Source organism: Canis lupus, chromosome X (assembly GCF_048164855.1).
Source record: "Canis lupus baileyi chromosome X, mCanLup2.hap1, whole genome shotgun sequence".
Lineage (NCBI taxonomy): Eukaryota > Metazoa > Chordata > Mammalia > Carnivora > Canidae > Canis > Canis lupus.
The window spans coordinates 118,152,365-118,169,961 of NC_132876.1; the positions used below are offsets into that span (position 1 = coordinate 118,152,365).

The 17,597-nt window shown below is 46.1% G+C and overlaps 1 protein-coding gene across 7 annotated transcripts in view; it reads left to right on the forward strand.

The window, feature by feature from the left end:
• Positions 1 to 16,405, forward strand: part of MID1 (midline 1) — a 352,594-nt gene extending 336,189 nt beyond the window's left edge. For 6 of the 7 annotated variants that reach the window (XM_072817549.1, XM_072817545.1, XM_072817547.1 and 3 more), the window contains exons 8-10: positions 3,363 to 3,524; positions 6,908 to 7,115; positions 12,121 to 16,405. In XM_072817549.1, coding sequence (XP_072673650.1) covers positions 3,363 to 3,524; positions 6,908 to 7,115; positions 12,121 to 12,469 — 719 coding nt within the window. In that variant the 3' untranslated portion in view covers positions 12,470 to 16,405. Of the gene's footprint in view, positions 1 to 3,362; positions 3,525 to 6,907; positions 7,120 to 12,120 lie in introns of those variants that run through there. The other variant, XM_072817550.1, reaches the window with a different exon arrangement.
• Positions 16,406 to 17,597: the final 1,192 nt, after the last annotated feature.

Sequence of the window (17,597 nt, forward strand, 5' to 3'; positions counted from 1 at the left end):
CGGTGTACTAGTGAGGCGCCCCGCTTACTCCAGCCCCCAGAAGAAAGCGGTCGATGTTGCTTTCTTGGCATTTTTAATCAACTTCTCAATTATTATCCTGGCAGTAATAACAGCAGAAAGGTAGGCCTCCACAGAAATAGTGAGCGTTCGCGAAAGCAGATTGTCCCAGTGTAAAGCTATCCAATCAACTTTTACTGCTCCGTAAACGTTTTGTTCTTTTAATATTCGAAGGGGAAAAAAAAATTAGCGACCCCTTCAACATAATCAGATAGTCAGGGTCCCTTTTCTGTTTGCAAAAAAGGGTTCTGAAACATTAAATCTTTTTTGTTGGGTTAAGGCTTTGGATTATAGGCCAAGTTGCTGTTTGTAGCAATTTCAGACATCTGCTTTATGATGTCGCTGAAAGCATTCCCCCGCCACATTAAGCCCAGCTTTTCGGTTGTACAGTGATGTAAAGTTTATTGAAACATTTTTACATTTGCTTTCTTTGACCACAATAGTCATTTTACTGCAACATATGCAATTAAACAGGAACAGTGTAAACGCAGTGACATTGATAGGGCTCTCATTTGATTCTACTGAATGCTGTTACTGTTTTCGTTCGTGCTTGACTGCTGTTGACAAAGCTCTAGGAACATGAGTGGATTATCCTGGGCAATAGAAAAGCTCACTGTTTTTGTTTTATTACTGTTGTAAGATTATGATTAAATATCTAAAGCGACTTGCAGGCTTCTTGGGGGCCCAGAGCTCAGAGTTCAAAATGACCCTTCCTTGCTTAACTCAAGATCCATTATTTGGCCGTGGCACTATCCCGAAGCAGTGAGTTTATTACAGCTATGATCAAGGACAGGGTAAGGGGGGAAAGTGTCAGAAGGGCTACGTAGCAAGGAGAATCCCATGTTACCGAACCACTCATGGGTGTTTTCCTGGGTCCTACATGAGTGAGAATCAGAACAGTGAAGAGTTAGGAGAGAATTGGGGGTGGGGGTGGACGGACGGTGGTGCCTCAGTTGTTCCATTGCATCTCCGGCCCAAGCACGCATGCACACACACACAGATTTCAACCGCTTCCGTGGATCTCACATTCTTCCCTTGCTTTATGGTGGCTTTGTCAAATCCAGCGGTGCTCCTGGTGAAGTGACCGCAGGCGGAGACAAAAAGAGGTGATAGGAGACTCACAAGGTCAAACCTGACCTTGCAAGTTTATATACATGTGGGAGTTTATAGATACATAACTCACTGGAGGGTGTCTTAAAAGCCTCTGCTCCCGAGGTACAAATCATAGGAGGGGAAGTTTCACCCTTGACTAAATACTTTTAAGGTTCTTCTCAACGGTGAGACTACCATGGACAATGTTTACCTCAAAAGCTGGAGAAAGTATCTAGTAGGATTCAAAGACAGATGTCATGGGGCTGTGAATAGCTTGGAATGCCATGCAAATATTTGTGGCTTGGTATGGATATGCACATGTGACTTTGCTTCTATAGAAATGTTTTATTAGATTCTCAAAGAGGTGAGACCAAAGAAAGATGAAGGGACTGCTTCTTGGGATTACGGTAAGGTATAAGTTGCCTCCAGATCAAAAGAACGAACCCTTTGACTCGCAAATCCACTGAAAGGGAACGAGTGGGGGGAGTTGGGAGCCCCTCAGGAAGTGGAGGGGCTCAGCCCTCTACCAAGAGCTGGTGAAGGAAATTCACCAGAGTCAGGAAACTTCATGACAGCCAGTCACCAGGGGGCTGGGAAAAGGTTCTCTTGGAGTGCAGATTGATGGGTGGAGAGAGGAGAGTTGGGCCCGATACCAAAGAGATGTTTTCAGCATCAGCCAGCTGCAAAACAAAACGGGCTTCCTTTCCCCTGCAAGTTCTTCCAAGCGTCGTAAATCCTCAGCCTGCCCCCCACCCCACATCCTGCAGAATGCAGCCCGAGCGGCAGCGCCGTGCTCTGGGCAGCCGAGCCCGGGAGTACAGCTGCTCAGATCCCTGTGCGTGCTTTGCTGAGGGCTCCGCGGGGCCCCGAGCTGCCCGGTGCGGCCGCTCCAGGCTTCTCTTAGGGTCGGGACTCCCGAGTCAGTTGACTACGGCCACCCTCCTGCTGGCACGCAAGCAAGCCTGACCATCATTCTCTTAGCTGCCCTGTCAGAGGTTGGGCCAGTCTCTGCTGGCCTCGCTCCTGCTCCTGCTCCTGCTCCTGCGGTGGCGGGGCTTAGAGCCCTGCCCTGGGCCTCTCATCCTGCGGAGACCACAGACTCTCCGGGGAATGTCCTCCCCGTGGCAGTGTAGCAGAGGCACGACAGGTCAACAGAAATCCTCCAGGCCTGGGGCGCCCGAGTGGCTCAGCGGTTGAACGTCTACCTTAGGCCCAGGGTGTGACCCCTGGAGTCCCAGGATCGAGTCCCACATCGGGCTCCCAAAGGGAGCCTGCTTCTCCCTCTGCCTGTGTCTCTGCCTCTGCCTCTGGGTCTCTCATGAATAAATAAATAACATCTTAAAACAAAATCCTGCAGGCCTTGTAATGCCCACTCTTGCAGCTGGCACGTTGCCACTTCAGCCTCATCCCAGCAGCCAAAGCAAATCACGGGGCCAAATCCAAAGCCACGTCATGGGGGACACGTCCCGTCTCTGGAGGGAGTAACTGCAAAGTCACTCAGGCCCGGAGCTGGGCAGGGTGAAGAATTAGAGGCAAAACTGCAATCTACTACGTCTACATTAGCGGAGTCGACCTCTCAGGCAGGATTCAGGCCTCCTCTCACCTGCTGTGAGTCTCAAAATTGCGATTCCAATGTAACGATCGCTGTCGCAAGCGTGGGGTGAGGGTGCGGAGAGCCGGCCAGCGGTCACTTGCTGCTTCCTTCTCCTCGCCACGGCCCCTGAGAACGCAGCAGGCACACGTGCCACGCGCAGGGTACCAGACAGAACCACCTTCGCTGCTCCTATTTTTACCGAACAGAAGCTGCGATATAATCATTTTATTTTTTTTAAGATTTTATTTATTTATTCATGAGAGACCCAGAGAGAGGGGCAGAGATACAGGCAGAGGGAGAAGCAGGCTCCCTACAGGGGACCCGCTGCAGAACTCGATCCCAGGACCCCAAGATCACGGCCTGGGCCGAAGGCAGATGCTCAACTGCTGAACCACCCAGGTGCCCTGCGATATAATCATTTTAATTGGCTCTTCCATCCGGAGCACACGATAGGAGTGTATGATAACACACACGGGTTGGCAGGAGACTGCGCCGTCGAGCATCTCCGTGGTCCCCCTCAAGTGCAGAGCGACAAGGCACTGCACTTGGGCGTCAGATGAGCTCAGCGTCTGCAGCCTTGAACGCCAAAGCCGTGCGCCGTGTCTGCTTGGCTCCGCAGGTCTGTGTAACTCTGCCGATAGCTGGATGATCGTGCCCAACATCAAGCAGAACCACTACACGGTCCACGGTCTGCAGAGCGGCACCAAGTACATCTTCATCGTCAAGGCCATCAACCAGGCGGGCAGCCGCAGCAGCGAGCCCGGAAAGCTAAAGACAAACAGTAAGTGCCGCGGGCTCAGCAGGCCTGTCACCTCCCTTCCATTCATCTTTGGGCCACGTCTGTCCCCCCCTTCTTTTCCTTTTCTCTGCCTCCGGGGTCAGCCACAGCCCCGAGATGCAAGCGGGGAGCCCCACGGGGTGGCGGAGCTTGCATCGGGAGCCACAACGCGCTCGACCCTTAAGGGCCGTGAGTCCATCAACCTCCCTGCGCTTCGGACGCTCGCTTTTAAAATAAATAATCCTGGAGGGGCTTCTCGTGAGAATCAGAACCTCTGTCTGTCTAGCTGCATCTCTGTCTGTGCATCTGCACGTCTCTGTACTTATATCCGAAGCCTGACATGTCGCTGGGGCTCTGCAAATGGCAGAGTGTTGCTTTCCATAGCAGAGGAGCACACTGAGAACTCTTTTCCCCAGGAAGTCTTTACTACCCCAGGTAAGTGTCTGCGTCTGTGGTTCTCTGCCAGAAGCGATTCCGCCCCCACCCCCCTGCCCAGGGACACTGAGCAAGGCCTGGAGACATTTTTGGTTGTTACAAGTAGGGTGGATGCTACTGGTGTCTAGTGGTTAGAGGGCAGAGATGATGGGAAACATCCCGCACTACCAGGACGCAACGAAGAAAGATCTGGCCCGTGCATATGTCTTGCAACACTGTCATCTCCCTCGCTGTCTCTGCCCACATGTGTTTTCTTTTATCCTCTCTTTTCTTTTCTTGACTATTTTTGATCTAGAAATATGTTATAGAACAGGGAATTTCTTTGCATAGGACCTCCCAAGAGAAAGCAAATTGGAGTGTGTCGATAGGGCACCATGTCAGAGGGTTGCCAGCTAGTCAACGGGAACACTTAAGTGCTTTTCCAGAAGAGCCCTCACTTACCCCGGACCCTCGATTTCGGTGGTCAGACAACTTTATTTGACCGCAGACATCCGTGTTTAAGACACATACTCTTAGACTTTTAAGCGAGTTTGTCCTTCAGCGTTTCTGCTGGCAAAGAAGAAAATGTTTTTAGAGACTAAGGAGGGAACAAATAAGTAAATACATCCTCTGAGGTTAATTCTGGAGAATACATCTTTGAGACATCTTATTTGTGCTTCATCGGTTTTACTGAAGATGACGTATTCATTTCATGTAGACAGATAATGTCATCTTCTATTTCTAGACATGCAATTATTGAACAGATGTTATCAAGTTATACACGAGGAGTTGGCAAACTTTTTCTGCGTTTGTGCCAAATAGTAAATATTTGGGGCTGTGCATGTCAGATGGTCTTGGTCACCATCCACTCTTCCTCGCCTCCGCCACCGCAGTGCAAAAGCAGCCATAGATTACACATCACTGGATGGGCTTGACTGTGTTTCAATAAAACTTTATTGACAAACACAGGCGGTAGGCTGGTTTTGGCCCGCAGCCTCTTGTTTGCCCAACTCCTGTGCACACGATACTACAATGAATTGAGTTCTTCAGTAAAGTAACTGATGAATTTGGCCCCTGAACCAGTTTGTCCTCACTGAAGCAAAAGCCTTGAACTTAGAGCACATAATGGTTCATTCGAGAAACACATCTGAGGCACAGGTGGAATTTGCTCACTGAGGATGCAGCGGTTGGGCTGACATGGTCCTGCTCCATGTGTGTATGGGTGAGAGTGTGAGTTGAGGTGACACAGGCTACGTCTCACCTCATTATGACGCCAGTCTTTCTGATGGCTATCCCATCCTGCTAGTCCTCACTGGAGGCAGGGTAGCAGCTCACGGCCCTCCTTTTCAGCGATGGCTGCCCTTATGGAATTCCTCCCAGCCTGCCCACTAACATCCACTTGTCTTCACCCACATTCTATCTTCTGCGTTTAACAATTGAAGTGTTTTAAGCAAAACTATCTTCAGATTCTTCTTGCCTCAGTTCATACTTTATCCCTAACAGCTGCTGGTGTGATCATTCCTAGGGACATTTTTGTTTGACAGGACAAGCTGAAATTTAAACTCTAAATTTAAATCCACCAGCTCTTAGGGCCTCTGAGAATGTCCGTGCTCTGATCCACGCTTGAAGCTTTTTCTCAGCTCCCCCTTTAAGCTTTTCTGCGACGTGGACAGAAATCGAAAACGGGTCAGCAGACTATACAGCCCACCAGCCAAATCTGGCTGCCTATTTTTAGAAATAAAGTTTTGTTGGCACCCAGCCACACCCATCCATTCACCTCTTGTCTCTGGCTGCTTCCCGGCTGCAGCATCAGAGTTAAGGAGCCACAGAAGAGACCACATGGCCAGCAGAGCTGAAAATACCTATCTGGCCTCTTACGAGAGAATGTTCTGGCCCCTGATCTACAAGAAAGGATTTGAGAGATGCTGGTGTCATGCTGTATCCAGGTGGTGACTGGAAATCCTCTGGCCTACCCGCACAGGACATAACACAGGTTGCCCCATGCTCTCTGGGTCGGTTTCTCAGCCAGCGTCATGTATCACCCCAGCCAGTTTACCAGACTTTTCCACCCACTGCCTGAGGGTGGGTCTGCCAACTGCACCAGTGGCTGGGGGCTTTGGGCATCATGGCATTTGCATCCTCTTGTCACTCATTTCCTGCCTTTTAACACCCATGTGGTGCCGAATAACAGGCAGTCCTCTAGACCAGTGGTATGTTCTCACAGAAGTAACAGCTACGACAAGATGTTCAGGTGTGACTCTGCCAAGACTTAGTGGTTCAATCTTCAAAACACATATGTCAATGATGAAATAGAGAGGGCCTAATTTTATATACATCTATATTTAGAGATATATATAATGTATATGTATAAATATAAATATATATACACATATATATACAGCCAGGAGTAGAAAACCCAGGTGTTGTGATCACACACACACACACACCCCCCACCGATCTTGTTGTGGGCTGAAAAGTATACATTTTTATAATCATTCTGAGCTCATGAGGGTCATTTTGAGTTTCCAACTGTTTCCAAATAATGTCAAAATCTGAAATCTCGATTTCTTTGGCTTCTGGTCTGAAGTCTACTGAGCATGAAGCACATTTTAAGATGGATTGAATGTAAGAATGGTTGAAAATGAAGTCTTCATTTTCTCCTTCCTTTGGGAAAGCTGTTTTAGCCAGTATGTCCCCATGTTGTTTGTGTCCAGTGGGGACCCCCAAAGATGGCTCATACCACATGTCGTAGTTGATCCCTGCCCATGATACCATGGCATCATGGGTTGGAGCAGCCCTGATTCCCTGTCTCTGAACTGACAGACTTGGGAGTTCATGAAGGTGGGAACATGTTCGGAATCACTATTTCACTGTGCTTTTAAACTCTAAATTGAAGCTCCATTATCAATCATGCTAAAATAAACAGTGCTTTTTTTCTTCTTCCTCTTTGTGTTCTGTAACCTTGTTCCCAGGCCAGCCATTTAAACTGGACCCCAAATCTGCACATCGAAAGCTGAAGGTGTCCCACGATAACTTAACAGTAGAACGTGATGAGTCATCATCCAAAAAGAGTCACACGCCTGAACGCTTCACCAGCCAAGGGAGCTACGGTGTAGCTGGAAATGTGTTCATTGATAGTGGCCGGCATTACTGGGAAGTGGTCATAAGTGGAAGCACATGGTAGGCAATGATATCTATTGTCCTCCAGTTATAAAAAGGCCCATCTCATTGTGTGTTTTGTCAGAGCACTAGTCCATACCAGAGCCCATCTTGAAGAAAAATACACAGAAAAGCTTTTCCGGTCTGTTGTTGCTTCGGTAATGCTGCATAACAAGCATCCCGAAACTCAGTGGCCTCAAACAGTAGCCATTTATTATTGTGCACTCACTACCCACGTCCATGGGTGAGCTGTCAGGGCTAATCTCAGCCAGGCTTTGCTTTAAACCATAGGTTGGATCTAGGTCTGTTCTTTGCGCCTCTTCATCCTCTTCGGACGTGAGGGCTACCCAGGTCATGTCTTTCTCAATGAGCCCGAGAGTGCAAGCGCAACTGTGCAAGGCACATTTCAAGCCTTTGCTTACATCACTGTCTACTACCTTCTGATTGGCCAGAGCCAAAGCCAGTGGTCTAGGGAAGTATATGTCTCCCATGGAGGTGAGAGGAGGGAGTGAATATTTGCAAAACAATCGTCTAATCTTCCATTCAGCCAATAAGAAAAACAGCTGTTTTAAGTCCATCCATTTTTAAAATTATTATTTACAGCAAGAATTGCAGCTGAGATGATAGGGTCCTGGTGCCTAACAGAGCTAGTCTGCTAACGCTGCTCTTTCACGCCTTCACACACGAGTCAGCCAACTACAGCCAGTGGGCCAGACCTGGCCCTGTGCCTGTTTTTGTAAATAAAGTGTGATGGGAACACAGCCATGCCCATTCTTTTCCATGTTGTCTGTGGCTGCCTTTGAGCCACATGGCAGAGTTAAGCAGTTAAAACAGAACCCTATGGTCCACAAAGCCAAAAATATTAACTCTCCAGCCCTTTACCAAAAATGTTTGCTGATTCCCACTCTAAAACATTACTCTTCATCATTTAGAGAAAACTAATTTCTGTTGCCTTGTACATTTTGTGCTTCTAGACTGGGCCGATACTGTAAATAGTCCAGAGCTGAGGGGCTGAAGCGGTGATCAGAGGCTGGGAATCATTTCAAAAGGTCTGTTAGATCCGGCACCGTGCCCTCAGCCCAGCGAGATCTCTAAAACCCAAGGGTGTCGGTCAGGGTGCCGTGTCTGGGTTGGAATCAGCTAACCCTGCCGAGTTAATCTCACAAAGCTGACCTTGTCTATTCCACAGTCACAAACCACCCCCCTTGCTCCGGCTGGCTGGCTCGCAAACACCTGTTTGCCATTGCTCTTTTATTTTTACTTAACCAGCCCTCATCTAGCACAGCCATGTGCCAGGCACTGGTCTAAGCATTTCACAAATGTCAGCTCACTTGTTCATCTTAACAGCGCCACAGAGGTAGGTGCCAGCATCCACCTTTGCAGCTGAGATGACTGAGGTGCGTGCCCGTTAACACAAGGTCACAAAGCTCAGAGGCGGCAGGGCTAGGGAGGCTGCACTCAGGGTGCAAGCTCTGACCCAGGGCTTCGCAAACATTTTTGTAAAGGGCTAGAGAGCCAGTGTTGCTGGTTTTGCAGGCCAGATGATTTTTATCCCAACTACTCAACTCTCTGTAGTGAGAAAGCTGCCACAGACCGTATGTCCGTGAATGGGCATGGCGGTGCACAAATAAAATTTCATTTATAGAAATAAACAGAGGGCCAAATCCGACCCGTGGGTTATAGTTTGCCAATCTCTGCTCTGAACCACCATGCTTTTCTTCGAAACAGTATAATTACTTTTTAGGGCTTACAGTGGGATACTTGACGAGTGACAGCTTAATGCTAGAAACACTTCGAAAACTGCATAACCTGAAATGATGAGTATTATAGCAGTGTTATGTTTGAGGTAAGGGTGGTGAAACACTTATTGTGTCTTAGGTCCCTTACAGTGTTGGTACAAGTCAACTGAAATCTAAGAAGTGAAATCATAAGCTTGGGTGTCTCCTTTCTCCCCAAAACGGCACCTTCATTGGCCTTTCTTCTCTTGTGATCCTCACAATTCTCTTTGCCCAGAACATTTTCCTGTTCCAACATCCTGCCAGAGGATGGAGGACAAATCCTTCCGCCCCACTCGGCTCTGGGCCAGACTGGCATTTGCAGTTTTTAGCTGCGCTGGGGCAAGATAAAAGCCCGAAGGAAAATACAATGAATTTTTGCAGGTGCAAAGCAGCAAACATTTCTAGTTAATTAACGTGCTGTATTAATCTGGGATAGGATCCAGTGTCTAAATAATTACACCTCCATTAATAATTATTTATGATAAACGATACCCGATCATTATGACCTCATTCCCATTGATGAATGGTTCGGGAAATTCCACCGGACCCGTTCAGTTATATAAACACAGATCGGCATTACCTTGGAAACACCCTCCAGATGTCAAGACCAACTCGGGGCGGGGGGGACATTCTAAAATTAATCGCCACCCTTTGAATCTTTACAAAGCGGAGCGTGTCAGTTTCAGAAAAAGTCTCCTGTAGAAAGTAGTTTAACATTTCCTGGGAGGTGTTTGAGAGGAAAGGGTGACCCGTGTGATCAAGTGCTTATGGCACCTTGGTCCGCACCAGCTAGGGACACATAGATTTTCTCGTGAAATATGGTCCTGACTTTCAATTAACATGTATGCTATGATCCCTGCAATGGGGCATGTTAACATGGCTCTGAGAAACATAATTTTTATATTTTCTGAATTCTCCAAGTCTCACTGCGTAACTTAATGGAGCATTACCTTCTGCCTTCACCTTTCAAACCCAATGGAAATATGTACATAGTTTTACAGATTAATGATAACATAATGGTATTTTCCTTTGCTTAATGGACTATACACGTAGTTATTTTCTTGCTCTCTAATGCTGTTAATGCGCACTTGGTGTTTCATGAAATGGTGTTAACTAAACCTGGGTTCATGCAAAGATGACTGGGCCAGAAGTCAAGGGGGAGGGGGTGAGATTCCGGACTCCGCTCCTAATTGTAACCTTCTCTGTGTTCTTCCATTTGCTAAATGAAGTCAGTCATACCTGCCACAGCTATTTCAGAGCAGGCTCGGTTACGGTTCAAATGGGAAGTAAACATCAGAGTCCTTTGATGCAAAATCAAAACGACGTGCAGCAACAAGAAGGAAACAATACAGACATGGCTATTTTGTGATGCACATGCAAGTTCCAAATTATCTGAAAAAATGGAAATCGTGTCTGCGGGGCAGAGAGAACTTAGCTGGGGCACATAATCAAAACATAAACCTTCCCAAAGTGTCTCGGTGAGGTAGGCTTCAGTAGAAAAACACGTCAGGCTAGGAACTCAAGGAAGAAGGGAGCCAGGAAGGCTAAGTGCACAAGTCAGGGAGCCCGCTGCTGCAGCCCAAGAATCCATGGTGACCTCTGTGTGCCAGAAAGCCACCCCCGGCCCCAAGCCAGGGACCCCAGAGTTTGCCAAAACTCCTGCAAACCCCACCTCTGCCTTCTGCCGTCTGGAGAAGAGTGTTTCCCCACCTCTTAGAACTTCTGGATCTTATGCAAAGCCATCACAATGGAAAGGGATTCTGGGAAATGCAGCCCCACGATTGTCCCCGTGATGCAGAGCAGGATTGGCAAGAAGGAAGAGAGGAGGCCAAGTTGATGGCACCCTGGGCTGGTCCCCTAGGCTGAACCGATGATCAATTCCATCCTCTTTTTAAATTTAGTGATAGCGTATTCTTTTCATTTTTTTTAACACATCACTCTTAAAGTGATTGTATTTTAAGTCCAACATGCAATTTAAAAAAAATGTCATTTCATCAAAAACCAGTGAAGTTTTTTTGCTCTCTGCACTGTTGGTAAGGTACCATGTGTCAGTGTCCACCTAGACTGGCTTCTGCCGTAACATATTAAAGGTTGAGCTCTGAATCATCTAGTCTACAAGTGTCACAGAGGCATATCTCAGCAGGGTAAAAAGAGACGAAGGAGCTTAGAACACTGTCGAAAGAATCCTTAACCTTTTTGGGCAGTTGAGAGTACACTGAGGATAACCAGGATGTCCATCTCTCAAAGACTTCCAGAATTAAAAACATGTAGTAGGAAATATAATCAGAGGGGCTCTCGGCAGGGATGAATCACATGCTTTCCGGTGAGGGAAGGGATTTGAGAGTGTTAAGTCTATGGCCTTTTGAGTTATCCAAGGTTCAAATTCTGATTCCGGTACTTATTCATAATGTGGCATGGGGCAAAGATAATAAAACGGCAGTTACCGAAGATTCCTTGCCAGGCCTTGTGCCCCAGATTTTACACGTATTCTTTCCTTCACTCCTCAAAATCGCCCTCAGAGATGGAGATTGTCCACTGTCCCTGTGCCGTAGATCAGGAAACCAACTAGGAGAAGACAAGGAACTTACCCCATAAATGAAAACCGTTCTCCGCGCTTACCCCATTGCAAAGTGTACTCAAAGTCATGGAAAGTGACAGACACGGTGTCAGTTGAAAAATTAAAAGTAGGTCAAAAGGAGAAGCCTAGGGTTGTGCTGTCCAATATGGTAGTCCTGGGCCACGTGCAGTTAATTTAAATCACGTAACTTAATTAAAATTAACTGATTTTAAAGTCTGGTTCCTCAAGCCTGGCAGCCACAGTTCAGGTGCCGAGTAGCCACTTGTGGCTTGTGGCTACCACATTGAACGGAGCAAAACGTTTCACTTGCTGCAGAAACTTCTGTTGGACAGTGCTAGAGAATTCATTGTGTGGGTCTGGAGAATTCATTGCATGGGTCTCAATGAGTGTTAAAAAAAAGGGCAGTGAGACACAAAGTTCAAATTCTCTTGTAATACTGGAACTAAAAACAGGAATATGAGTAAATACAGTGGCCCATTGCCGCGCACTGTATTCTTGGGAGGGAAGACAATGAGGACCACCTGTGTCAGGGTCTTTGCCAAGCTTTCACTGAAGAATGAGCGGGGCCAACAAAAATCATATTTTCGTGGCCCCTGAAAACTGTAGAAAGGACGTAGCGTACGTGTGCAACACACCTCATTATTTTGTCGTCACTATTTTGTTTGCGCAGGTATGCCATCGGCCTTGCTTACAAGTCAGCCCCGAAGCACGAGTGGATTGGGAAGAACTCTGCTTCCTGGGCGCTGTGCCGCTGTCACAATAACTGGGTAGTGAGACACAACAGCAAGGAGACCCCCATCGAGCCGGCCCCCCACCTCCGGCGCGTCGGCATCCTGCTGGACTATGATAATGGCTCCATCGCCTTCTACGACGCTTTGAACTCCATCCACCTCTACACCTTCGACATCACATTCTCGCAGCCTGTGTGCCCCACGTTCACGGTGTGGAACAAGTGCTTGACCATTATAACTGGCCTCCCCATCCCAGACCATCTGGACTGCACAGAGCAGCTGCCGTGAGCACCTGGCCACGCGGGCGGGGCTACTTTCTGGGGAATAAAAAGGGTCGTGGCCACCATTTCAGGGACAGAGAAAGCACAGGCTTCCAGAGTGTGATTAAATGTCGCCAGAAAGTGTCCAGAAATCGGCTAGGATAGGACTCAAAGTAGGCGATCCTCCCCTCTTACTGCCCTTTGTATTAAGTACACACTTTAATAATTTCTTCAAATTTTTCTTGTATTTACAGGAAAGTTTATAGAGTATTTATGAAATGAAAACATAACCGGAATTACAACTCTTAGAAATTATTTGGTTTTGCACATTAAGAGGCCCAGAGGTTTACCAGCCCTTTACGACAACCTTTGTGTCATCACAGTCTGTGGGCTTGAGAAAACAGTCTTTTGTAGTTTCGTATGCTTCTTCACCTTCTCACAGCATCGTATCTCATACTGATCCCATGGTAGGTCCTGTCGCCTCGACGCTGCATAACAGAATATGCAATTACCCTAAAAATTAAAAAAAACAATAGTTTTGAACCTAGTAAGGCAGTAAACGGGCTTTCTTACCGTGGTTTATTTTGAAGTGTTTTAACTGATGTCAAAACCGTCTTGGATCAACTAGAACGGAGAGCAAGAGGGAGACCAGAAAGAATTGACTTGGGAGCTTGGAATCCGCCATGGCCCAATCTTTAATCACCCTCCGATGGCTGGTGGGGTCATGTTGGAAAGAAAGGTTCCGAAGCCTTTGGCCATGCATGACCTCCCCTTTTCCAGGATTCAGGATTCTGGGAGAACGTTAAAAATGAGCTTGCAATTAAAAATAGTCACTTGGAATTCTACTGATTATTCAAAACGTCAGAGGCCGATTTGTCTTTGATCAGAAGTAGCGTTCTGTTTCATGACAGAAACCTATTTCATAAAAAAAAAGAAACCTATTTCATTCTTCCTTTTAATAGTATCTGTAGGCCTGTGACATTGCTCTGCTACATTTAATAGCTGTCCTATCTCTCTCTCCCCCAAATCATTTTTCTTTGGTTGCTGGGGCTGAGGAAATAAACATTTTCTGGTACAAATGGCAGCACCACTTTGGATTGACTTTGCTCTCCAGGACATCAACACATGGCCCTGACTGTCTCTACCACGTCCAAATATAACTCACCTGAAAACACTTAGTATTTATGAGTTGCTAATGACAAGGGACGTTGCATAAAGTACTATTTACTAGTATACGTGCCTCAAAAGTTATAAACAGACTTTTATTAAACAATCTTGAAAGATGTAGAAGTCCCTCTGTATTCTAGTATAGTTCACTATAGAGTTGTAAGACAAAAACAAAACAAAACAAAACAAAAAAACAACAAAAAAAGAACAAAACAAAACAAAACCAAAAAAAAAAAAATCAAATTCACTATTCCCACGCTGGAACCTGCTAACAGAACCTGCTAATAGGATGTTAAGTGGGATTCTGGGCATGCTGATCCGGTAAGATGGAATGGTCCATGAAGTAAGGCTTTCTTAAGCAGTCCTTGGACTTGGACCAGGAATCCGGCATTGGTTCTACCTTGACGAAAGGCGTGATGTCTCTAAGTCATTTCATTTGCTAAAAATATTTATCTGAGCTACTGCGTTGGCCATTTTGACTGAACAGACTGGTGGATGTAGGCATTGTTTTTAGCAGTTTTGTTTTTAACCAAATCAACCAATTGTCTCCCTAAAATCCGTCCATAGACCCGCTGTTTGAGCATCGTGCTATGTGAGCACGAGCCTGGACTTCATGGCTGCGTCATGGGCGCTTCTGTCCTCCTCAGCGGCAGACGCTCTCCTTTTTCTTAACAGATAGAGTTTATATATTTACTATATTATTTATACCCAGATGAATATTTTGATAGCTACTTAGGACAATTTCACATTGAAAAGATGGACACCTGAATGGAAAAAAAAGTTAATCATTCTCTGGAAACTTAATGGTTGTTTTTTGGTTTTTGGTTGTTATTGTGTTTTTTTTTTTTTTTTTTTTTTTTTTACAGCATAAAAACAATGTGTATTTGCCTTCCCTGAACAAACTGAAAGGGTTGTAATTTTTACATACTGTTTTTGGTAGCTGGGTAACGGATATTTTAATGCACTTTGTACACTAACAGGTTTTAAATAAAAGGGTCTAAAGCTCAGCTTCTGAGTTTTTAAAATCATGGTCACCAGGTACCAGTAAACGCTACAGTTTGCCTTACGATGTTAATGTAAAGCATTTACGAGGACAATATTTCCATGAATATAATGTTTTTCAATATAAAGAAGTTACTACTCAAATTTTCGCTGCAAGCCATTTAGTTTATGTTTCGGCTATTTTTATAAGGACGAGAGGGATTATGTTATAATTTGGTTGTGGAAGTCTCACTCTTTGCTAACTTAAAAACCTTGTGGATAGTAGCGGTTACTATTTCCATGTTGTCATATTTACAGGAAAGTATGTATATGGTGAAAGGCCACAGTGTTTACTTTCATTACTGTAATGATGTAGAAAAGATTTCCATGTGAATTTTTTTTTTGAAAGTCTAAAAAATATACGCTATAAACATTTGCTGCAGTACAATTCTTTAAGTGGACTGGGGTCATTGTATTTTGTTTTTGAGGTCCTTTCTTCACAGGAAGCATTGTGACACAGGGAAGAAAGAGATGGCAGTGCCAATCACCTTAATACAGCACCAAGCCTGCCGGGTCTGATGTCATGGGTGTGCGAACAGGTGCTGTCACCATCTTGAAATTCTTGATAATTTTTGAATGGGAGGCCTGGATCTTCATCTGACGCTGGGCCTCAAAAATTATATAGCCAGTCCTCATAACAGAACTCAGAAACATGGTACCTCTCTTCCTGGTGGATACAAATGAAGAAACCTGGATCCAATGTCAAAAGTGGCTGGCCGTATAATTCAAGTAGGAATCTAAATGGATTAAGAGAAGGATGAGCGTGGGTGAAGATTTTCTTTCCAGCTTGAAAAAAAAAAAAAGACTTCAAAAACTGACTGCAATAGTGTTGATGACTTCAGCTGGAGAAGAGGATATGGCCTGATGATGAATGGGCAGTTTGTCACGGTACTGAGATATTGACCCTAAACTTCCCAAGGAACTGAACCGGCGCTGCCCGGTGAACGGGGGATTCCGTTTCGGCTCCAGGCACATATGTGGTGCCTGAAGAGACACACACAGGTATGCTCGCATACCTGTGCTTTTGGTGTTGGGAAGTTGATGATTTGGTGTACCCTTCAAAATGTTTAAAAAGGAAACAAAGACCACGATGATGGGAGCAGGAGGATGTTTTTGAAATTGTGTTTCTCAGCAAGGGGGCGATTCGGCAATGTCTGGGGTCATTTTTGGTTGTCCCAACTTGGGAGAGGGTGCTATTGGCATCTCGTGGGTAAAGACCAGGGATGTTGCTCAACATCCTTCCAGTGCACCGCACAGCCCCCTACAATCAAGAATGATCCGGGCAAAATATCAGTGGTGCCGCAGGGGAGAAGCTTGCTCTTTGGGGTTCTTTAAAGCAAAATGCTCACAAATATGTTTTACTGTTCCTGTAATCAATTCAATGCCTGATATATCAAAAAGAAAAGAAAAGGGGAAACTTCACTGCAAAACCTTCACTGCGGTGGCTCTTTCACTTAAAAAATATATATATATATATATATATATATATATATATATATATATATAACAAAACCATTATAAAAATCTGGAATCTGAAAGGCAGTCCAAGCCTGTATAAATGGGAATGCAAGGATTGGTGTCACAAAGATCTGGATGTGATTTGCTTAGTTTGAAAATGCAAAGTAGGCCACTCCTTTGACCTGAACCAATTCAGCCCCTGGTACTTGCCTCACACTGCTACGCCCTCGGCCCAGACTGTTCTCGCCATTGCTGTTGCTTTCTGGTTCAAAATAAAGTCATTTTTGTGGTTCCAAGGCCTCTGTCTCGCCTGTCTCTGTTGCCTTGTCATCACTGTGTGTTTTCGCACTCACTGTTGCCACAAATATTTATTCCACTTCTGTTGGTGTTTTTTGAACTATTTTGCAACATATAATGTTTCCTTTTATTTCTGAAACTCCGACCCACCATCCTGCCTCTCTCCATTCAAAATAGTTACTACGCCTCAGAATGGTCCCTAGGAAATTTATTTTTTTTAGATTTTATTTTTTCACGAGAGACACAGAGAGAGGCAGAGACATAGGCAGAGGGAGAAGCAGGTTCACTGCAGGGAGCCCGATGCGGGACTCGATCCCAGGACCCCGGGATCACGACCGGAGCCAAAGGCAGACGCTCAACCACCGAGCCACCCAAGTGCCCCATCCCTGGGAAATTTTAAAAACACAATAAAGAAAACCGATACGGGAGGGGAGATCCGGAACAAGAATGGCTTGATTTCGAGTCTTCTAGATGCGGTGGAGGAGGTGAGGACATGGGTGATTGGAGCAGAGCGGAGAGGCTCTTCACAGTGGGGGCTGAAACAAGCCCAGTGGGTGGCCCCTAAGTCTCTCCCCAACCCCAGCCCGTGGCTCCCAGGACTTGACTTTCTCTCCTTAGGGGTGCAAGGCCTTTTGATGGACGTCAGTGCCCTGCAGAGTGGTCACGGGCCTGCGGTGTCAGCACCAGCTGCGGGCTGGTTAGAAATGCCTGGTCTGCAGCCCAACCCCGGGCCTCCTCATCAGCATCTCTGGGAGCGGGGCCAGCAGTGAGTCCTAACGGGCCCTCCCGGGGACTCTGATGCTGGCAAAAGTTTGTGAAGCGAAGCTCTGGGGGGCTTTATCCAGACCCCTGTCCCATATGAAAATGCACTTACAACCTGGAGTGTGTTTTCAAGGTAATGTGCTTTGGGGCGGCATGATGTAATGCAGTGATTCTTAGCCCGGTAGGGCATTAAAATTTCCCTTTTTTAAAAATAAAAATGGTGATTCCTGGGTTGGCTTCTGAAAGAGCGGGGATGAGGTGGTCTAGCGTGTGGCCAAGCACCCTAGACTTTTGTTTGAAGTGATTCTAAAGTGCAGCCAGGACTGGCAGCCAATGCCAGAGACAGGGGTGTGGCACCTTTTCTATAAAAGTCAGAGAGCGAATCATTCTAGGGTTGTGCGGGGCGTACGGTCTCTGTGGCAACTACTCGA